Consider the following 24,564-nt stretch of genomic DNA (forward strand, 5'->3'; position numbering starts at 1 on the left):
TCTTCAAGCAAGTAACCAAATAATTCAAAATAGAAATAAGAATTATTAGAAAATAATTTCTATTTAAAATTTTTAAACCTTTTAACATGAACATTCGTGTTCGTACCCGATAAAAAGTACAAAAAAAATTATGAAAATATTTTTTATATATTTTTAAAAATTATATATCTTATTAATAATAATAAGATATATATTTATTATTAATAATAATAAAATTTGTAAATATACAATTTGTAATCAGAAATCATTTTGAAAAAAAATTGCAAATAACATGAAAATTATTTTCAATTAAATATGGTAAAAAAAATTGGCTATGGCACAAAGTAAATACAAAATAATGAAAAACTTAAAAATGTATTATTAATATCCCATAATACCAATTTATTTATTATTTTTTATAAATATTTGTGTCAAAACATAATTACGTTGAACTAATAAACTTTTTATTATAAAATTTTTATGTACAATAAATATATATTTTTTTATGTAAAATGTTTTCTTAAATACATAATAGAAATTTTTCCCAAAAATGACTTATGGATTTTTAAATATATAAGCATTTTTTTTTTAATATATGTGGATCCTTGGATTGTTTTCGCTGAATACACGCTATAAACTGGTGTTTTTAAGGAACAAATTGTAATGAAAGTTCTCCAAGATTTACGGATCCAAATTTTTCGCACATACTTAAAATTATATTTGTAGCCAAGCATTTTACTTACATCCAAAAGTCACTTTTGTAAAATATGTAACAAATCAAACTTCCTAATCAATTTCCTAAAGGTAAAAGTTGAAGCTTGAAAATACTATGACGAAAATATTCACTACCCAAATGTTTGAGCATTAAGTAGTATTCTCTACATTGTGTATTAATTAATATAGATTTAAAAAAAATTGAGCACCATATGAAGTTTGAACATGTAAGTACGCCAAATCTTAAATGTAATTATTTTGTTATACGTTAATAATAGGGTCTTTCAAAAAGTTTTCCCAAAAAATAAAAAACAAGAAAATTTTGATAGCTCGGTAGAAAAAGATGTTTTTTAAAAAAAATCTACTTACTAAATACATTGTGAGACGTATACTTAGTGAAATAATTTTAATAAAATGCATTTTTTTTTTAAAAACTGTTCAAAAAATTTCCACAAATAATAATAAAATATAAAAATTAACTTATTTGAACACCTATTACAATATTGTTTCAATTGCGTATTCTAAATTTGCGTATTTTTTATTTCTTAACTTCAGTTGAAAAACGTTGCGGAAAATTGTATTCAGCACAAGAGCCTTACGCTTCTTTTCAATTGCCTTCTTAAGAGTCACTTTTGGCGTTGTAGGTAGATGATAAAGTTTTTTTCAGAATTATATAAGAAAATCGGACTGTGAACCTTTATGACAGTGGAAGACCCTATTATTTGTTAACAATAAATTCTCTAATAAAAAAGTCCGATTCATGAATAGAAAATAAGTCGGAGTGAATAAGAAATCAATGCGAATTTGACATCTGCTATTTATTCCCATTGATTCCACTTGGTTGAATCGAAAATTTCCGATTAATGATTCGGAGCTTTTTTATTAGGTTGAAGTTCTTTTATTATTTGACGTCTTTTAATTGATCAAACTGAGAACATTTAAACTAATTTAACTAGTATAATTATTTAATAAAATCTCTGTATTAAATTTTTTAATTATTACCAATTTATTTAATTTATAAATAACAATAATGCAAGTGCTATTTGGCAGGTAATAAAAATTTTTTTTAAATTAATAATATCACAATCCATGCCAGTTAGTTTTACATAATACATTCATATTTTTTCAAATTTTAAAACGCAGTGGCAAAATACTAATTTAAAATTTCCATTAAAATAAATACAAATAAAAAAAGAGTCAAAATCTATAAACGAGAGATTTTTAAGTTAAGTTTTCAGTCTAATACAAATTTATATATTTACAATTTTAAATAAAAAATCGTAAAACCGTTTTGAAATACATCGAATATGAAAAATTTTGAAATTTGATTTTTTTAGGCAACAAATATGTATTATATTGAAAAATAATGCCCATTTTAAATGCAAAAAATTATACTTGAAAATAAATGCTAGAAGTATTAAGCCTCAATTAAATCAACATGAATTGGCGAAGGAAGTAAACCTTGAGGATATTCACCAAGTGTCATAGCATAAAGCCAACGAAGTTCTTGTGTACGATCAGTGCCTGCAATTGCATGACCAAACCATGGTGTAGATTTAGTACGTTTAGGTATTTTATTTTTTGGGAAAAATGTTATACACCAACGAGCATGAGGATTTCGTTTCGTTTCATAGCCCATGTACCAAACAATTTCTTCAATTTTCCATTCACCCAATTTAATAGAACACTAAAAAATAAACATTTAAAATTTTGTAATATGTATTTTATTCCGACAAATATGGTATTTTCTAACTTACGTTTTTGTCCTTATAGTATGACAATTTTGCTTGGCTAAATTCAAACATATAATTTTTAAATGATTTTGATTTATCATCAACATATTTTAGTTCACCGGACATTGCAATTGGACGTTGACTTTCTGTTGATAGTTCTTTAAATAACGTGTTCGGTCGTAAAACTAAACAATTATCTTTACAATCAGTATTTTCCCAGTAACCCCATTGAAGCACAACATTTAATACTCGTTCAGTATAATGAATAGGACGATTTAATTGACCATTTAGCACTGATTCTTCAACTTGAACTTCATGTGCAGGTAATTTCATTTTCGAACACAGTTCGCGGCAAATATCAAATGCTGTTTTATGTGGATTCAACTAAAAAAAATTAAGCATATAAACTTAATAATTATATAAGTTTTGAAAATTATTCAAGTCGATAAATAATCTTACCGTAACATGATAACAATCGCCCGAATTAGGTGTATTTAAATATATCCAAACTTGCAAATCTCCGGATGAAACTCTAGCTGCTGCACTATTCAAACTACTTTGATGGTATCGTAAAAGAACTGCTAACATAGTTTTCTCTTTTACAAGCTCTTCAGAAGTCATTGGCCATAATGAATTTTTTAATGAAATTAAATCAGCTATTACACCAATTTCATTTTTCGACCATTGCGTATTGTCATTATTCTAAAAGTAAAACTTAGAACATTAAAAAATTCATCCGTTATAAATAAAGCAAAACATGTCGGTTTGCATCGGTTTTTTAAAATGAAAGGGAAGCGTATATATAAATATTTAATATTATTTCCAGCGATTCCACATTATTGTCAGATTCCTACACATTTGTGGAAAAGAGCACATGGCTTTTAAATGGTTTAAAAGATTTTCATCAAACATAGCTTAGAGCCACTTGCATTAATTCACTTTCCAATAACAACAAGTGCAATCGGTTCATCAGTTTGGGAGCTACGATGCCACAAATGCATTTGTCAGGTTAAAAAGTTTTAAATTTTTATTTCCAAAAAAGGGTATATGATTTAGATGTAGTTGTGGAAATAAAAACAAAATAACCGGGTATTATTTTCAATTAGTCACACAAGTTTAGTTTTAATAAAATAATTTTTTAGAATATGTTATCTATTTTAATTATTTATATAAATATTCTTGGAAAATTCGAATTTGCAGTAAAAATAGCAAACAGTGATAAATACATAAATTATCACAAATAAAGGAAATAACATATTGAAGCAACGTGATTAACTTTTTAATTTTAAATACAAAAAATATATATACTACACCCACACTTTGTATTCATGGGCGTATAAAATTAATTTTAAAAGGGAGTGTTTTTGCAAGTTTTTATAAAAACACCACATTAATAAATTAAAATTCCGTATATAATAGAAAGTACTATTATATATTACTATGATTGATAACTTTCTTTGTCTATTCAAATACGGTTGTAATTTTGAGACAATTATCTTAGGGTCTTAAATTTTACAAACAATATTGGTTGTTTTAAGTTCAAACAGGAAATTGCAATTAAATGATTCCAGAAAATCTTGAGGGCGTTCAACTTTTTTGAACTTTTTATACCTTAAAGACTAATTTTTATAAAATATTACTTCAACTCAATCGGAATAAAATTTACCAAGTTACTGCTATAAATGGTCTCAAATATTACCTCACTTTTTTGACACTCAAAACTTTAACACAATAATTTTTAATTTTTTCGCACCAAAAATTTACATAAATTATGTTTGGAAATTTGCTTCAGCGCAAATTTTTGTCATTTAAAACAAATAAATAAAATGATACATAGTATTAATAATAAAATTTAACAAGTTACTGTTATATGCAAAAACTTTTTATTATACTATTAAATTCGAAAAAATCGATCATTTCGCCTCATGGCCGCTGTGAGTTTCTAAAATTATAGGATGTTCTAAGAATTCTGTTTTATACATACATCAGCTAACATTAGCGTCGGTCCCCAAACTGTTGCTAAATTTGAAACCGACATTTGATTTCTTGCATGTTGGGTTTGAATGAAATGTAAATGAGACATTAATTTTTTTATGGTTTGATATGTTATTGGTGGTAATTTTTCTAATAATTTCTTATACATTCCAACTTTTTCATCATTCGATTTCATTTCTGGAAACAACCCAAAATAAATTATTATTTAAAATTATTTTTCATATTTCAATCAATTATGGCAAAACTTACCAGATATTTTACAAAAATATGGGTACAATTTTGTCGTTAAGGCTGGTTCTGGTAAATTTCTCATAAATCTTTTAAGTACGCATGCGACATCATGTTCACTACAACGATCCTTGGTAAGCTGCACAGCCCAAGCATCGTCACTAAATTCAGTTAACAAATCAGAAATTACTTTTCCAGAACCACTATGTCGATAAATTCCTTCAGACATGCTGCCATGAGCGTAAACAAAATTAATACATTTATCTACAATCACTGGAATATTATCATTTGTAATTTGTTGTTGATCTAAGGCAGCACCATTGTTATGCGCAGCGCCACGTATGGCCTGCCGCCATGCGCAAGTATTACGCCGTAACGCGGATCTTATATACAAAGTTCCACCAACAGCACAATCTACAAGCATTTGTGGACCATTATCGTCGGCTTTAGGTCCATCTGATTCAGCATCTTGCAGTACTATAAATAAGAATTTCAAATTTTAATCAATTACTTCAATACAAAGTGACGTCGAAACAGATTTTTTTATTGTCCGTTTGCACGACACAAAATTAACTTGTTTCGAATAAAATTTGTTTGCTATTTTATTACAGATTATTTATTCATTATTTATTTTAGACTTTGTATTATGAATATCTCCTCATAATTGAGTTCAAATTAATAAAAATTTGCTGAGTGCAAACAACCTATTTTTGGGGTCATACTTTCATATAATCACTTACTTATACAACGAGCAGTTCTTAAATCAACATTTTTACGTTCACCTCCATCTTGAATATATACAAGTTCACGATTATGCAATAAAAGCCATGTACCCTTCCATGAACTGCTGGCACCTTCACGTAAATATACCCATCCAGCTCTACTAAAATCACTAACAAGGCTTATAGGAAATACTGCTGTTTGACTTTCCATTAATTTTTGCATCCATATTCGACGATCTGATAAATTCCTGGCACCCAACACATTTCGACTTCGTGGTCCTTTCAAACTTGTTGTAATTTCAAAACAATGAAATTCTTCTTCTTCGTTGCCAGATGGGCCTCTGTTTGGTAAATTTCTTTAAAAAAAAGTATACAATTAATTGCAACGCATTAAAATGTTTAGATGATCAAAGGGTTATCAAATAGATTTTATGAATAAAATCATTTATAAATAAAATATAAACATTTTTTACCATCTGGATAATTATTAATAAAAATCAATAAATAAAATGGAAATATCTGTGTTTTTTATTGAACTGCTATCGTAGCACTTTTTTGAATTCTTATTAAAATTATATTAGCTTATTAAATCATCTCGACGTCTGCGTATTACACAGGCGTATTATCAATTTTTTTCAGATAGATCATTGTTTGATTCACTGTATGTATAAATTTCTGAATCAATCGTAAAGTGAAATGTGGACAAAATGAGGATTAAATAGAAAATGTATCTATAGGTAATTCAGATTTAGAAGTGAAACTAGATCAAATAATTTAACTTTAAAACCTAATATCTTATACACTTTTTACTGTATCTACAAAAAGCGTATAAAATAGCTTATACCCGCCTTTTTTTGAAATCTGAATTGTCAATAATTATGCAATTATGTACTCGATACAGGTATGGAACATCGAAAGCTGTGGATTAAGCCCGGAAGCCACCCGTATCAGGAAATTATTAACAATCAAACATTTCGATTAATAAGTTTAATCCAAAATTACTTATTTATTTGGATTTTTAGAAATTAGGATTTCTAAAACGTGGCTTCATTCTTTCAAAAGAAATGAAGCTACGATGCTTGAACTCAGCTTACGATAATAGATAATCATAATTCAAGGAGGTGGTAGGAAACGCCGACGCAAGCATTTTGATGTTATACATTCAGACATGCTCCTTCAGAGTAGTAGAAAATAAAAAAAGACTCCCCGAACTGTCTCAAATTTATGCCGAAACCATTGCTTCGAAGAAATGTTTGGAACAGATGTTGTTAATATTTTTATGAGATATATTATTGAAATTTAAAGTTCTTTTCTTTCTCTAACAAACAGTTCTCGAATAGTTAGATTTAATACTAAGAACGATTGTTTGAAACATTTTTTCCGAAAACGCAATTCATTCGGCATAAACTCGTAGCACCAATGAGCTTCTTTTCCGAACAAATATTCTATAAAACATAATGCTTGTTTCGAATTACCCTAATATTCCCTTGAACCGTGGCGGATCTAGATTTCGTCCAGGAAGAGAGAGATTATTTTATCATCTTCATATTTTTTTTTAGATTGTTGACATTTTTAACCATTTATTTTTAAGCTAAATTATATAAAACAACATATACAATAATCTGTACGGGGGGAGGTTTAAACCCGAACGCCTCCCCCCGTAGATTTGACACTGTCATGAAATTTATTGTTTGAAATTTTGATTCATAATTCGGATTATGTTTTCTGTTTATATCATTAGTATGTAAAACGAGCAAAAAATTATAAAAGTCTTAAATAATTCGAATAATACCTATAAGAAGCTCTTGAAATCTTCTCAGTTATTAATAAACATTTTTATGAGACACATTAGAATAATGATAAAATCGCCTGCCTACCCAAAATGCAAGGTCAATGTAACATTTGACTGCATCAAAATAAACAAAAACATTTGTTCAAATGAACTAATCATTTGAAAACAAAACAAATTGAGTTAAACCATTAAAAACGTTTTGTTTGATAAAATATGCGGTAAATATTATCATTTTTTCAGGTTCAAAATTCTATTTGTTATGAAAATAAATCATCATCACTAATAGAGTGATGTACTTTTCCATTAAATAAATTATTAAGTTGGCGTTTAATTGCACTTAATGCGATGCTGTTTAAAAAAATTATATTTTGTTAATTAACCAATTCCATTGAATATACACGAAAATAAATTGCATAGCGTACGTAGCAAGGCTACGTAATTAATTAATTAATTCAATTTTGAAACAATTAATGAATTTATTTTATCAATTTTAATGGTGTGTATTTTTATTTTTTTCAATAAATAAAATAATATTTTTATTAAACCAATTATTTTAAAATTTACAAAACTTGATCCATCGGGAGTTTTAATCGTGCTAATAATAGAGAAGAAAACCTAGCGTGGATTCGAAATTTTTGTTAATATAAATGTAGATTAAATATGACATTTTTTCCTAAAATAAGGGTAAATTAATTTATAATTTACCGACATATGTTCATTCATAGAGGAAAATTCTGCTCAACTAGTTGTAAATAAATTTTACTCTTCGGCTACCTGTTGATTGAATATATTAACATTTTTTAATAGGTAAGTGACTAAAGAAAAATTATCAATAATTTAAGTCAGCTTTATCGCACCCCATTAAAATATTCGTTGAATTAAATACTATAAACCTACACAGAAACATAAATCGGGTTTTTTATCCTAATGTATCATGTACCATAATAGATAATAGGTATGAGTTTCCTGCGCTGTCCTGCGTAAATTAATTATTCTGATTTACAAAAACTATTGCAGTCTTTTGTGCAGCTTGAATTATCTTATAAAAGATTTATTTCTTAGATTATTGACTTTATTTATTTCCTTGTTTTGCATCTGTTTGACTAGCAGGTCAATTGTCAATTCTATAGTACAATTAATACGATTATGAAGTAGGTTCCTAAACATTAAAAATAAAACTTTTAGCCAATAATTAACCCAAATCAGCCTTAATGATAATAATAAAACCTATTCCCCCTTCCTCTTTACGGATTTGTTAACAATATTAAATCGTTTAGTGGTGCCAAATTTAGGTACAGGTCGTTTACAATGAAATGAGATCGAATCCGAAAGAATACAGATGTATTATAATGTATATGTCCATTTAAATCTAAAATCTCTATCGTACATTGTCATTTCAATAATTCAGTTTGAACGATCTATACTGAATGTCCTTAGCTCAGAGCTTGCACCGGGAATTAATGAAATCAATAAGCAACCTAAATCGTGTAAGCAAGCGGCTACTAAGTATGAACAAATTTCAGCACATGAACAGTCCTTAAGAAAAAAGATAATTTGTCAGCTTAATTTTTGTTTATGTATTTCACATTTAGTGATATTTAGTAACCACTCACCAAATACAAAGTGTCTTAAAATTTTACAAAAAAAAAATATTAATTCTTTTAGCAGACTATTTAGACATACTTAAAGTTGTACTTCGAAAATTTCCAAATTAAATTTTTAACTTTTATTTTTTAAAACTGTGCCTGCCTATTTTCTATTTTGCTTCCGCGTTAAAAAATTTATTAATCTAACAGTGAAAATTTTTACTGAAAAGTGAATAAATGAAACTTATGTTAACTCATAATGAATGAAAAGTTAAAAGCTTTTAATACATTGTTAAAATCATTCTAATTAATTAACTGATTCTTAAAAATCATTTTAACTCATTTTCTATCATAATATTTATTTCCAGACTGAATTCATCGAACTTAAAACGAACTCTTCTCATTCCTTTATAGGCGGAAGTTACTTATTAAAATGCCATGTTATAAATCATCTATTTTGTAAATACTGAACTTTTTTGAATAAACGTTGAATTAGTTTATTAAAATCATGAATCATAATCGGAATTATATTTGTAAAGTCAAAAATTTCTAAAAAATAGGTTGACCTAATTCATTATCCCAAATGGCATATTCTGGCATAAAATTTTACAAATTCAACAATATTTAATGTTAAAACCCATGTTGTTTATTGGTTGAGATTATTTTGGTTAAATACTACCATTTGGGATAATGAATTAGGTCACCCAAATCTGTTTCTGTTTTACTCTCTTTAACCCGAAAGCTGGGTACGTTTTAGGTTTTAGAAATACAATGTGCTTAACACAGAGCTGTTTCCACGGACTTCAATTTTAATGAACATTACAGTTGTTTTTATCTAACAAAAGTTTTTTATCTTAAGTGACATAATTAAAGTTAATGTATGAATTATTTTTAACGAGTTTAAACCTTTTGTACTCTCCCAGCAGACATAATAACATGTTCTAAGCTTGACATATGGTATTTCTTTTTGAGACACCTTATACATTATATAAATAGACAATGAACTCTTTAGTTTTTTTTATCAGTGAAATAGCTGATGCGAAATAAAACATATTACTCATACTAAAATTTAAAAAATTTCAATGAAATATTAACATACTAATTAACAAAATATTCGTATTAAATAAAAATATAATAATATAATACTTACATAATACGATTTTGTGAAATAAGTTGAACACTTAAAATATGCTCAACATTGATGGTTTCTTTGATAACTTTCAGCGTATTATCATTATAACATGTCAATTTACCATTACCAAGATAACACCATCTTGGATTAACATCACCGAACAGATCTTCTACGCCACCACTACGTCCAAATTTTATCATAAAACCTTGATGTGTAACAATTGTTTGTCCACTAGCCGAAGGTTTGTCAGTCATTTTTAATTTAACATCATCTTTACCACGAAAACTACGCCTAGTAATGTTTCTAGAATTATCAGGAACTAATTTTTGAATTACACCAGACAGTCTTTGTTTCATCCAATTTGTTTTTTCCGTACTCTTTTCAATTTTTTCTGGTGATACATTTAATGTTTCCTTTGTTGTCGAATTTGAATCCGGTGTTGGTATAAACCATTTGGTTGAAGGTACTTGATCCATTTCGGATGGTAATGAATCAAAACGTTTTGGGGGTGTTGGTGGATTTAATACATCTCCAGATTCAGATTCATCATCTGATAGAGACCAATCGTGATTTTCATTGCTTGTATATGTTGTAGTTCCGTATGTATCGCCTTGTAAAATTGATTCCAGAAATGACAAATCATTGCTGGAATCATCCGATAATGGTGGTAAATTATTTAATGGATCAAATTCAAAGATCATACTATCAGTAATTTTACTTGATTGTGGAGTTGTTGGTTTTTCTTGATCTCTTTTCACTGGTTGTGGTTGTAAAATATGATTTTCATAAAGTGTATTCTGCACAGAAATACTGCTAATTTCACTTAAGCGAAGAATATTCATTTTTGAAAAATCTTCTTTAAAACTTTGATTCGATAATTTACGATCTTTTCTCTCTGGTCGTGGTGGTGGCTCGTCATTTTCCTTTTCATCTTCTTTTTCATTTTCATGTTCTTGAATAATTGAATCATTAGCATATATACTTTCATCTTCTGGTATTGAATCGCAATTTTGGTTTCGATTAACTGAATCGTAAAAGGACCACGATTCAGACCGATGTAAATGATGACTAGAATCAACTTTTGGAGCACATGTTTTATCACTATCCGAATCGCTGCCATGTGCTTGAGCATAGCTTAACAAACTAATACCGTCAGGAAATATTTCTTCATAGTTTAATCGATCAGATAAAGATACAGAATTTAGGGTACCGCCACAACTACTAGAACTTCCTGAAGCATTTGCAGATTGTGGTTCATCATATAAACTCTCATCAGGTAAAGGAGGTGGTGGCATTAATGGTGGTGGAAAACTAGGTGGTTCTGAATAGGTTTCATCGTCAATATCATTAACTGGATATTCGATTTGTTTTTTCTTTTTCTTTTCTAATGTAAGTGGTGATTGAAACGATATACCTTCAAATATTTCTGAAGATGGAGGTAACGATTGTGTTTTTTCTGGCGCGGATGGAATATCTGGTGTAATTGATCCATCGCGATGTAATGATCCAAAATGTTTGGCAACATTTTTTTTCACACACAAATGTGCATTTCTTGCAGACTCAATAACAGCTCGTTTTTTCTCTTGCACTCTATCCGTAATATCACCACTAATTTGTTTTGAATGTTCTATCACAGACTTTTTACGTTCTTGCACTTTTTCTGTAAAATCTTCACTAATTTGTTTAGATGTTTCAATGACACTTTTCTTTTTTACGTTAAATTCATCTTTAAGCGTATTAAAAAATCCAGAATTAGGTGAACTGGACATGTTGTCTGTTACAGATGAACTGTTTGACGATGATGAATCAACTGCAGTATCATTTGTTGTAGATAATTTTTGTGTTCTTGGTAAGGGTATTGGTTTCTTCCCAATGTCCAGTTGTCGAGTGCGAGGTTTCGGAACTGGTGTACTACTCATTGTTCTTCTTTTGTAGAAAAGAAAATACTTGATTTTATCCAAGGTCCACCATTGTTTATTTTTGCACTATTTTATATCTAAACTTATTAATATTTATTATATTAAATGGTAATTATAAAAACAAAAGAGAACTAGAAACAATTGTTTATAACTCACATGCCAGTTTGATGTTGAATAAGAGAGGTCCACAGACTCACAATGAATCAGATCAATTAATGAATCATTCTATTTGAATGTAAGTGAACTGAGGGTTTCCATTCATTTTAATAACACTTTAATACATTCTATTAATTTCAATCAATTTAATATACATTTTTAATATTTATCTAGTTTAGTTAAAAACTTATCAGACAATTTAACTTACAAAAAAATATGATATATTTATAATATTATTATCTTTACATAATTATGTGTCATTATTTTTGTTTTAAGTAAAGTTTACTCAGTATGTGAGTATATTCCACACATACATAATATATACATATAACATATAAATGCTGGCGTCCTTGGCAAACTGACTTAGCTGTAATCGGAATCATATTCAAACTGTTATTATATGTCTATCTCATTTTAATTTATTTAGAAAGTGAAATAGGATGGGGTAATTGTGATGATTAATTTTTTTTTGAGCATACAATTATTTCTCTCAAAATAAGAGATTGCATTGATGCATTTATCAGTTTTATGGGTTTTATTTAAGTTGATATCATGTCAAGATTCTATTGAATAATGTGCGCATGTCGCAAATCAAAATATCGCTGATCTTTAAATAATAAAATATTAAGAAAACGTTAGGAAAAATAATAAGAAAGGTCAATTCCAAGGAAAACAATATCTGAACTCCGTAATGACCACATTCGGAATTCGGCTAAGAAGATTGAGGATAAAAAACCATACCAAGGTCTTTTTCGTACCATTTACGAAAAAAAGCTTTGTTGCATGCATATGAAAGTCTACTCACCTAAGAATAAGCCGTTTATAAAAAAGCATGAATTCGTGTTTTCGAATTCTACCATATATTCAATATTACGGTAATTAAAATCCGCCATTTTCTTAGAAAAATTTGTTATCATTTTTTGTCTATGTTTTAATTAACCGATTTTAGGCTGCCTCCAAAACAATCAATAATTAGTAATCGCTTTAATGTTATTCGTCTGAGATTCACTCAATTTTTATGGTTATTAATCAAAAAGTCTGACTTTCGTCAAGTTTACCTATTCATAAAAGCATTCAAAATAGTTTTTTGATAATTCCCAAGCTTATTAATCCTCCATTTAGACATAATAATCGAACTACACGATCGTTTACAAACAGTACGTTGAAGCATAAAGTGCATTTACTTTTCTTTTATTGGTGTTTTTTATCAATTTTATTTAGATCTAAATGTTTCAATATTTATTATTTAGCTTAGTTTATTTTAATTTGAAGATAATAATTATTTTTTATTATCGCCATAATTTTCGTCAGTTGTATGAATGATTTCTTTCTTATCTGTTCACTTCTTATATAGATTTTATTATTTTCTGTGATAATTTTTTATTGCGGTTTCATTTGGTGATGATAATTTGGTTCACCGAGAACTCATCTAAATAGTATCTTTGTTGTTTTTTTATCAACACTAATATTATGCGATGATAAATAAAAATACTACAATCTTACAAAAGTAGTTAACAATTTTGTAAGAAAATAATATAAACAAATAATCAATAAACTACCTGTTTTTATTCCTTCTAGCCAAGTATATCATTTTTTTCCATTTCGTTAAAACTTGCTATCACCACAAGTGCAGCTATCACTAGTCTTATCATCACATCATTGATATTTTTTTAGACGCGGTGTTAAAATACAATAAATTTTGTTCGCCAATCAATCATACTGAAAATATTTTGACAGCTCTAAAAATGACGGTATAATTTTAGGTACTGCTTTTCTATGAAATATAATTACATTTCTGTGAAATATAAAAATTAAACTTAATTGACTGTGATTCTCAACGCGATTCTCGTTAATAAGCAAAACTTGCCTAAAAAGCATTTATGAGAAATTCAACCACCACAATTAAAATTCCCTCATAGACAAAGTTAGGTAAATTCCCTTATAGTCTCAGATTTACTTGGTATTTTTGGTAGGTACCTAGAGTAATTTTATGAAAATTCCCAATTTAAAAAACAACCATTTCTTTCTAACCATGTAAACTAATATATGTTTTTTTTTCCTTCTTGTTTTGTCTATTTTTTTCCAATTTTCCGGATCATTTTTTCCTAAATCCCTTTTTCACAGTTATGAAACGGCCGACTAGACTCACAGACATATACATTTATGTTTAAAGTCTGTGTCTATACCTCCTTCCTATTGCCTAAACTAACAAAATTTACAGGAAAATATTTTTATATATTAATTTAATGCTTTGCCTCAAATGGAAATCTTGTAATTTTCATTCAAAATTACTGATTTAAAAATAATTTTCAAAATTACTGGTCTAAAAATATTAAGCAATAAAAAAGAAGAAAGTAAAAGATTAGTTATTCGCACCGTGAGTGAGTTTGGAGGCGTTTTCATGGTAACGACACACTACTTTAATTATAGAATTGTATGGGTGCATATATAATTGTATGGATTGCATTTATGACTTTTGAAAATTGAAAATTTAATATTATGTCTCACAAATTTAAATAAATAATTATGATTTTCACTGGAAGCGCTGAAATCGATTTTATTGTCCCTACCGTGGATGTTATAAAGAAGGATAACGATCGCAATAGAAAATATTGTCCCCAAAATATGGACAAAATAAGTGAGGCGCTGGGATCGCTAAGTTGTCTCATTAAATGCGGGCTGTTGTGCGCTAATATACTACTTACCGACGACAGCGCGGCTGGTGGCTGCAAAATGAACTATAAATTCTACAAATTTTCAGGGACAGGTGCGTCAATGCTTTAGTACTAGAGATCGTTCTCCTTCTTTATAACCTCCATGGTCCCTACCATGACTACGCACACAACGAATAAAAGCATTTATGAAATTCAATTGCAATTAAAATCCCCTCATAGTTAGGTGAATTTCCTTATGCTCTCAAATTTACTTGATCTTGTTGGTCGAATCATTTTCTGAAAATTCCCATTTTATCACATGTATGTAGTCACCCAGTTGTCAAAAGCAACCATCTCTTTTTAACCATGTAAACGATTAATTTTTTTTTATTTCCCTTCTTCAGCTTTATCTTTTTCACAGTTATTAAACGACCGACCAGACTCACAGACTTATATGTAATTATAGGCCTGTATTATATTCTAGAGCTTAGTTCAAAATTAGAAGTAATGAATTTACAAAATTTACATGCAAATATTTGTATAAATAATTTTTAATGCTTTTTAATGAATCTTATATATTAAAATAAATCGTATTTACAATAATAAAGAAATCGATTATAATAAATGTGCGATTGGAATCGGAAATAATGATTTCTGAAAAATTAAAAAAGACTATTAAAGCAAACACTTGTTACGTTTTAAGTAGATATATTTATTAGTTTAAAAATACATTTGCATGGCACAATAAATTACCATTAATAATCACATATTTATTCATTATTTAAATTAATTATGTTTCTGTAATGAGATAAAAGTAAATAAAAAAATAGATTTTAAAAAAGGAGGATTTAAAAAGAAAATCTGATCATTTATTGTATATAAAATCAAAAATATCTATTATCACAACAAAACATAAATTATAAAAAAAGACGTGTGATGGATTCTCTATATTAATCACACTCTTGAAGTCAGTTACTTCATTTTAATTTAAAAAAAAGAAGACATTTTCAAGTTTTATAGTTGCTGTTCAGTTCAGTCGTTTAGAGCTTGTGCATACGACAATATTTTCACGCGCTACAGTCTAAGTAATACTTTAATGAATTGAGGAATCTATTGGTACAATTTCCAAATAAAAGAATGTGCTTGTATCGAGTTGAAAAATAGTCGTGTGCACAAGGTCATAGTACAGAATATATTATTCTACTTTTAAACCAATTTTCTTGGAAAAGTAAAATTTGATGAATAAAGAAAATTAAAAAAGTTTTAAATTCTTTAATTTCATTACAAAAAAAAAGTTAAAATTAAACTTAATTTCAACATTTCATGTTAAAATTATTATTTATTAGCACATTATTACGTAACACCAAAAAAGTAATTTTTAAACTTTATTAATTGCAACAATAAATTGTTAGAAAGCTGGATAAATAATTTATTTAATTTCGAAGCACCAAAAGTATATGTATGAAAAGCAAAGGAATACTACAATAAAGTAAATTCTTAGTAAATCCGAGTATAAATTGTGGGCACCATTAAAAAGAATGTGCGAAACGAAGCTTTTATAAAATATTATTTGTATAAAATGTCTTAAAATAAATTTCTATTTTACGAATGAATCTTTTGTGAAGGGTAGTTAAGTTATTTTTACGTCTTTTAGTTCAATCAGTTTGGAATATATGCACCTCCGGTGAAACAAACGATATAAAATCATTATTATTATTACAATTGCAAGGTTGGTAATTAAATTAATAATAATGATAAAACTGTCATTAAATTAATTGTGATAACAAGCGAAATTAATATAATAGTTAGCTACAGAATTAAGAATTCACAAATCATTTAAATTCCCAACAAATTTTAATATTTTGCTGTCGTTTTGGATTTAAAAGATTTAATAAACCTTTTAAGCACTATCAAATTTTAAATTTATTCTCATGTCGCTGTTTTTTCGGAGATGTGATTATTACGCGTCAAAAGGGTGTGAGATAGCAGAAGCTATATGAATAATTTGACTAATTATGTTTTGAAAATTTATCGCTGGGTGTGCTAATTACGAAAATGATCATGAAAAATATTTATTTTATCATAAATTTCAAATGAAGATTTTGTCATTTCAATTGATTAAATAAATTTAAAAAATATTATTGAACATGTTTAAATATTTCTATTATACAATTAGACAGCCTGAGCTATAATTGGTTTACGAAAAGTTGATTAATTATTAAGGGGTTTCACAGATACCTTGGTATTGGTAAGAAAAGTTAGACAACTCTAACTCCAATAAAATAACCAATTCAAAGACATTGTTTCAGTTCATTTTGATTTCGTAAAATTCCTTTAAGTTTATTAATTTTGATTTTGTTCTTATTGGTCAGCCGGTATAATAGATTTAATGATGAAATAAAATATTTTATTCAAATTAACAATATAAAATCTAGAAATTCTATTATTTAGAAAAATAACTGCATACTATGTTTTTTTTTTAAACATTCAGTAGTAAAAAAAAAATCGTTTTGGTCAAAAATTTACTCAATTCATGAGTTAAAAATGATTGTAAAATGTTTTTTCATATTTTGATAACACTATATTTTAAAACAGATATAAATAACTATTATTTGGTTAAAAATATATGTTTGTCAGATTGTAGGTGTCCATTTTAAATGCTTGGGATTGAGTGATCCATTGATTCCTTCAAGAGACTCGTTGCCATCCTATTAAAAATAAAAAATATTAAAAATTTTCAAATAATTATTTTGTTCTTATACTAAATTTATGCGGAACGACGTTTCACAACCGTGAATATTCATTTTTGAATATTCAAGTTGTGAGTAGTGTACAATGTTGCCAATAATGATATTACTTAAATAATCATCATACCATTCATCTACAGACAGACGAATTAGTGATAGTTTCTTAATTTCGCTACAAGATTAAAATTGATGACTACTGAAAAAACCAACCACTGGTGATTATTTTTCCACAAGCTACAAAATTTAGTGATAAATCAATAAAATTCTAAGTGGTAAATCGACTAATAAGTTATGATAAAAATTTATAATTGATGCAACACAACTCACTGGCTTACAAGAATCACGAGCCTACGATAGTGAAGTTTATTTTTGTAAGCTAATCACGACAGACTTGCATTATACAAGAGAACCTGTATAACTCCTATTTTGATAAATATTCCCTACATCTACAGCACCTGAAATATCTTTATTAATTAGAGGATCGAAATTTCTACAACTAAAGAGAATAATTTAAGCATTGAATTTTCATAAAAAAATTATGTAACGCAAATTTTTTAAAGATTTCTCGAATTTATCTATTGAATGTTCCACCATATTTTAGTTGACAATTAATTCAAAAACTTTTTAATTTGAAACTTACTTTTTAACCATGTGTTCATAAATGAAAGTTGGGATTACAGTAATTGTAACACATTGTCCACCTCCTTCAATTATTTTAGTAATTTCTTTATCTTTCATTCCTACAACATTTTGTCCATTTACTTCTAAAAGTTGATGTTCTGTTAATAAACCATTTCTTGCAGCTGATGAATCTTTTACTAAACGGACAATTTTTCCATTTTTAAATTGGAATCCAATTTGATTTGTGCTGTCCTTGTATAAAGTAACTGTTCGTTCAAATGGCCTTAAAAATAATTAATTTAGTTAACAAAAATTATCCATTTCATATTAATGTTGAATTATCAATGACAAATATTGCAAATTCTGGGTGAAAAATTTTAATTCGATCCGATTTTCAGTTCAACTTTAGTTCCTATTTGTCACTAAATTAGTGATTAGTAACATCGATGTAGAAAAAAATTGCAAGAAATTCATACTGATGATGGAAAAATGATTGATTAAGGAACTGGAGATCAATTAAAATTTCATCTGTCATTGATTTTATTATAGTGAATTTACCTATCACGTACGACCACAGATATACCATTAACTCCACTTTTACGGAACAAATCATGAACCTTTTCCATGGTAAAACCAGCAACGGTAACATTATTTACTTGTAAAATTTGATCACCAAATCTTAATCCAGCTAATGCAGCGGGACTACCAGCATTTACCAGACAAACAAAAATTCCATTATTGATTTCCTTTACTCGTAAACCAACCTTTCCATCCTTATCTTTACAAAGTGTTAGCTCGCGAATTCCATGGGTAACTTGAGATCGTTTTAAACCTAAAGATTGTCCAGATAATGGGGCAACCATTCCATGGAGACCTCCGTTCGTAGGTCTGGCTTCAACTATTTCACTCTGCAATCATTTTTTAATTAATTAATAAAAAATGATAAATTTTTAATTAATTTACTATTTAAAGCTATTTAGGATTTCTGAGGCCTTAGTACCATCACATTCAATGGTGGTATCATCACATTCAAATCCGCCACTCATAGTCAATAAAAATTTAATGCTTTTTTTCATTCGTAATTGAATTTAATCGTTGTTTGAATCAGCGATTCAAACATAGATAAACAGAGGATGGATTTTTATAAATTTTAGGGCGAGGCGGTCTACCGTTAAACAAAGTTTAACAGTTTAAATCTAAGTTAAAATGACTAACTCGTAGGACGTTTAGCACTGTCAGTTTTGCATTTAAATGAACCGAAAACAAAATAAAAAATCAAATCTTTAAATCACAAACTAAACTTTAACGAAAATGTTTGAATTATGCTTGAAAGAATCCCAACAATTGCTATACTTACTGGTGGTAAAGTTGCAACTTGTAATTCTGGCATATTTGCTGCAATAACTTCTTCAGACAATTCCAATCCCATATAATCATTTAATTTGGGATATAACGAATGCGGAGTATTCTCCAAAGTTCCATATATTCCAGAAACTGGTGCTGTTGGCATCGGCATTTGAGTTTGTGGCTGTGGCGGAGTTGCATATTGGTTGTACAAATTCACTTGTGCTTGGATCATTTGATCCACTTTCATGTCTTCTAATGAAGGATATAACGACATTTTTGCTGTGATATGGAAATCAAAATTTTCAAAATTATTCACTGTTCAAAATTATACACAATTTTTATCTAAGCAGTTAATCGAATTGTTTATAAACAGAAAATAAGGACGCAATAAAGAGGTTATGACTTCAACATGTATCGTTTTGCTGAATATTTAGTCAAACAATACAACATACAAGATGAATCATTTTAAGTAGAAAAAATAAACACCCGTCAAGCATATTTATTTAATATTTCACACATACCTTCCTTCACTGATTTATTTATTTGTAATTAATAATTGATATTCTTTTTGACGTTTGTGATAATTAATTAGGCACTCCTAAGCAAACACAATTTCTATCGTTATATACTAAAATGTATACAAAAGCTACTGTGAACGATACTTGAACTTCGTTTATGTCGGTTTGTGATAGTGATATGCATACATTAGCCGTGGCGCAACACAATCAGCTTCTCTGTTTGGCTTTGTAATCAGCACGTGAAGCTAACCAAGCCTGGTCTTAATTTTTATCTCTTTAAAAGTCTCAAAAATTAGTTTTTTTTAGACCTGATCAAGTTATCATTTCTTAGAGAAATATTTTCCCAAATTTAGCTTTTTTTCAAGGTATTGCATCCAGTTTTCAATTTAAAAAATTTTAAAATAGAAAAATAATTTTCTATTTCTATTTGTTTTAAAATTTTTGGTATGTGATGAAGTTACAGTTATACATCATCTACAAATTAGGTTGGATGTCCTCAGTTTTAGTAAAAATTATTCTGAGAACATTTTATATTATCTTGAATAACAAAGATTTTGATACTACTCCCTAAAAACTGAAGGGGAAATGCGATAATTTTCTAGTATTTTATGTTCTCGAGAATTCATGTATCAGTCAACTTATCCGAATACTCATATTTTGTATACTCCCTTCAACATCTGCTCTATATTGATAGTTGGGAGTTGTAACCCCGACAACTAACGATAGAAATTCGTACTCATTAAAATTAGAAGTGGACCCATTTCCAGTGATTCCAATTTAGACTACCAGGTCACTAATACCATTTCAATAGATTTCAAACGATTTTGAAATTTGAATGAAATGCAAAGGAACTTCGAGAGAAACTTTGGGCAACTATATGGTTTCGGGTTCAAATCTTCATGGAACCGACTCATTTTAATTTTTAAAATTTTGTACACCAAATTTTGTACAGACTTCGCCAAGACTCACCATGTATGTTAGGTATACATATATTTTGATTGTTTAAAAGGCTAACTAGATAGTAAATGAGGTTCCGACGATTTTTTTTTGTCTCTCGCAAAGGTATGTTAAGTAATAATAAAAAGTGGGTGGTTATTTAAACTGTGACTGAATAATTATTAATTCTATTTTGTTCCAAACACGTAAAAGGACATTGCGATAGATAATTAAATACGTATTGATCATCGCAGTCCCTTCTGTCAGATTTTAGAAATTGAAAATGATGATCGAAAAGCGAATGGTGCTCAAACACCTTGAATAACACAAAATTAGCGGTTTTGCTAGCTTCGTAGACTTGTGTTTTATCCCCTTTCCTCGATTGTAATTATTACGTATTATTATTATTTTTATTAATAATAATCAACTTCCAATAGCCAAGAGATATACAACATAATACGGGATTTCCAAGTATTGCACATTTAAAATATAAATAAATTAACTTGTAACCAAAACTGTAAATTTTTCTTGGCATTTTGTAAATATAAATGTTTTTTAAGGAATACTTACCTAATTGTTAACATGAGTTGATATATTAAAATGAGTAATATATATTTTACTCTATAATCGTGAACGAATCCCTGCTGAAATTTCAATCGCGATTGGTGGGAATTGTGGAGTGTTATTAATTGAGCAGTGTTATTAATAATAAAAAAGCTTTCGACCCCTTTTCAAGTGCCATAGCAGTTTTATTAGTCTTTCTTTTTCCAGTACCTGCACTAAGGATAACAACAATCTCTGTACACAATTACATTTACAGCGTTCAAAAAATAATTAAATAAATTTTTTGATGAATTTTCGAAAATTTATGAATTTTGCTAAAGGCTGCAAACTATTTGCTAATTACTTAAAATATAATTGACTTCCTTATTTTTTTATTGGGGGAGGAATTATCTCAACTGACCCTAAAATTTTGTTATTTATGAGGGTCCAACTTTAAGCGTACGGATCCTTTATTATTGATATCCTGACTTTATAATATTATTACGAAATTTAATGCAATATTAGATTCAAATTAAAATTAAAATGGCGTGTAATAATAATTAACAACTCCATAACAGAGGATATTAATTATCTATCTATGAATTATTCCTTCTTAATTCTCTCCATTTAACAAAGATTGAATTGGTAAAATACTTATGAATTTTTCTTAAAATGACCCCAAACTTCTTTAGACAACATATTCACCCCCATTCTGCCTTTTCGTAAAGCAATCTCTTCACTTTCCCTCTCTGAATATCTTATGAATGGTCCTCTTTTTTAATACTTACTATTTACCATGTATTAAGACAAAGAAAATAATTATGTTATTTTTATTTTGAATAGAAATGATTCATTTATCACCGTTATCGTCTTTATTTTGCTTCTGTATTCAAATATAAGTGAGTCATCGACTACTTCAAGTGGCATCTAAAAACTGATACATTTTTATGAAAAAATTAATAAAACAATGTATTTAAAAATTCTTCATCATTTTTGCCTACATTATTGCCTATGGGATTTCCAGAAGTGTTGATGATATACGTACCTATGTGCTAAAAATTTTGAAGGAGATGAAGAAATATTGTCTTTTAATTTTTTCAATTTTTTTTTCTATTTTACTTCTGAAATAGCCCAATTTCCATAGTATTTAATAAGGAAAAATTTGTGTAGCTTACGTTTCTTGTTGTACGAAATACACACCAAAATGTTACTATATCAGCTCAAAAAAAAAGGTAGACGAAGGAAATGGGACGATGCGATGTGTAAGGTGTTAATTAAAAGTAACTGCTATATGATCGTGGCTTTTATCTTACATAAAGTATTTAATTGACAATGTGAATAGTTAAAAAGTGAAAAAGAATTTACATTATTATGAGGTCATCGCATAAATGGTCTTGTTCACGAATCTTCATTTCCTTGGAAAGAAATAATTTAATTTGTAAAATTTATTTAATTAAATAAAGTAAATGTCATTACCCTTTTACCAAAACACGAATGCATTAATTATAGTTTAAGTGTAGCTGTCCTCAGTGCAGTTATCGTAAAATTACCAGAAGGTATGTACGGTATATGACTCGTAAAAATTATAGGGTATATGGTATACACACATAAGGGCTACTGTTCGAATATCTTTATTAATATTGGGAAAATCACTGATGACTTAAAAAAGCTTTCTTATAAATGGACCAGTGGTCTATGAATATAACAAGAACATTAAGAGATTGACCTGTGAAAAGTAATTAAATTCATTCGTAGATACTTTTAAACAGTTTTGTTGCAAATTACTATGGTTTCTTAATATCCTTCTATGTATTCAACGCCTACTAAAACCCAGATTAAGTCGGTTTTAGTGAAATAATAGTTGTGGGTAGGACGACCCATTAAAAGTATCTAAGGTGCATGAAAACGATCAGCCAAATGTAATTGAATTATAAAATCAATAAATAATTAATGTAAAAAAAATTTCCATAGAGTAGTATTCTATGACGATTTTAAATATCTTTAGTTGAAAAAAACAAGTATAATTAATTGTTTATTCATTAAATAGTTAATAAGAATTTATTTTTTATATTCTTAACATTCCAATCTGAGAATGTCATGGTAGAATAAGTTATAAATTTTCAATACTAAGTTAGAATTTATATTCATGGATTTAAAATATTAAAATATATAGGTTCTATTTAAAAAAAATTTGTTACCAGTTTCGTAACTTCGTGCAAAGTTACTCACGCATGGAAAAAATATTGACGATATCGAAATATCTATCAAAATCAGTTACAGCGACAATAGCTGCCATTTAAGTGTTATTAAACCTTTCTACAAATATTCTATCTTTTATTAAATTATTGTATCCAGTTTATTTTTAACTCCCGACTAAAATGAGAGGTGTTGTTATAAGTTTAAAGTATCTGTGTCTCTACTTAGTTCCCGACTAAAAAAGGGGGTTATAAGTTTAAATTATCTGTGTATCTAAGAATCTGTGTATCTGCGTATCTGTGTGTCTGTATGTGGCATGGTGGCTCCTAAACGAATAAACCCACTTTGATTTGTTTTGCAAGGAAATTTAATTGAAAGTGTTCTTAGTTATTTTTCCAGCGCTAGTTTAGGGCTACGCACCCAATAACAACTATAAAGATGTGATGATCTTATACTGGATGGGCAGATTTTCTTAAAACATAGCTAGCTGTCCTGAAAACCACTAAGACCAAAGGGATCATATTGTCCGAACATAGCTAAGAATACTCTCCACCACATTAACTATCAAACAAAAGCAAAAAATTGAAAATTTGTTTATCTGTTTAAGAGCTACGATACCACAAACTAGGACTTTAAAATTGTTCATGGTAGGTATACGTGAGCAAAATATGAAAAATTATAGTTAATTTTGAAATTATGTGAATATAAAAAAGCTTCCTAATAAACGAATATCTGGAAAAGTATAATGTGTATCTATCATTGAATTGTGATATTGTTTAAAAATAGGTCAAAATTAGTTTAATGTCAAGAGATTTTAATCAAATTTTAATATATTGATAATAGCTTTAATTTATTATTTGAATAATTGGATTAAATGAGATTTCATACAATATTATTGCTCATTTATTTCATTCTTTTCGTAAAATTATATTATCACCTAGTGGGACTGAGAAATTTGGTAAACTAGTAGATTTTAAAGCCTCATGAGTATGCAAAAAAATCCGTGATATTTGAGATATTTTCAAAAAAAAAAATTTGGAACTGCG

The 24,564-nt window shown here is 28.0% G+C and overlaps 2 protein-coding genes across 2 annotated transcripts; both read right to left on the bottom strand.

Moving 5' to 3' along the window:
- Positions 1–2,049: 2,049 nt before the first annotated feature.
- On the bottom strand, positions 2,050–12,096 carry LOC123294596. The gene is made up of 8 exons (XM_044875678.1): positions 11,957–12,096; positions 9,900–11,877; positions 5,390–5,727; positions 4,671–5,126; positions 4,411–4,598; positions 2,886–3,128; positions 2,451–2,810; positions 2,050–2,380 (listed from the first exon to the last, which is right to left on the bottom strand). Exons 2-8 carry the CDS (start codon positions 11,798–11,800, stop codon positions 2,111–2,113), a joined length of 3,756 nt encoding a protein of 1,251 aa, XP_044731613.1. The 5' UTR covers positions 11,801–11,877; positions 11,957–12,096; the 3' UTR covers positions 2,050–2,110.
- A 4,719-nt stretch (positions 12,097–16,815) lies between these two features.
- Positions 16,816–20,034, bottom strand: LOC123294602 (syntenin-1-like). Its single transcript, XM_044875684.1, has 5 exons — positions 19,847–20,034; positions 19,336–19,604; positions 18,537–18,886; positions 17,998–18,261; positions 16,816–17,318 (listed from the first exon to the last, which is right to left on the bottom strand). Exons 2-5 carry the CDS (start codon positions 19,597–19,599, stop codon positions 17,264–17,266), a joined length of 933 nt encoding a protein of 310 aa, XP_044731619.1. The 5' UTR covers positions 19,600–19,604; positions 19,847–20,034; the 3' UTR covers positions 16,816–17,263.
- Between the last annotated feature and the right edge of the window lie 4,530 nt (positions 20,035–24,564).

The sequence above is a fragment of the Chrysoperla carnea genome, chromosome 3, assembly GCF_905475395.1.
Source record: "Chrysoperla carnea chromosome 3, inChrCarn1.1, whole genome shotgun sequence".
Classification (NCBI taxonomy): Eukaryota; Metazoa; Arthropoda; class Insecta; order Neuroptera; family Chrysopidae; genus Chrysoperla; species Chrysoperla carnea.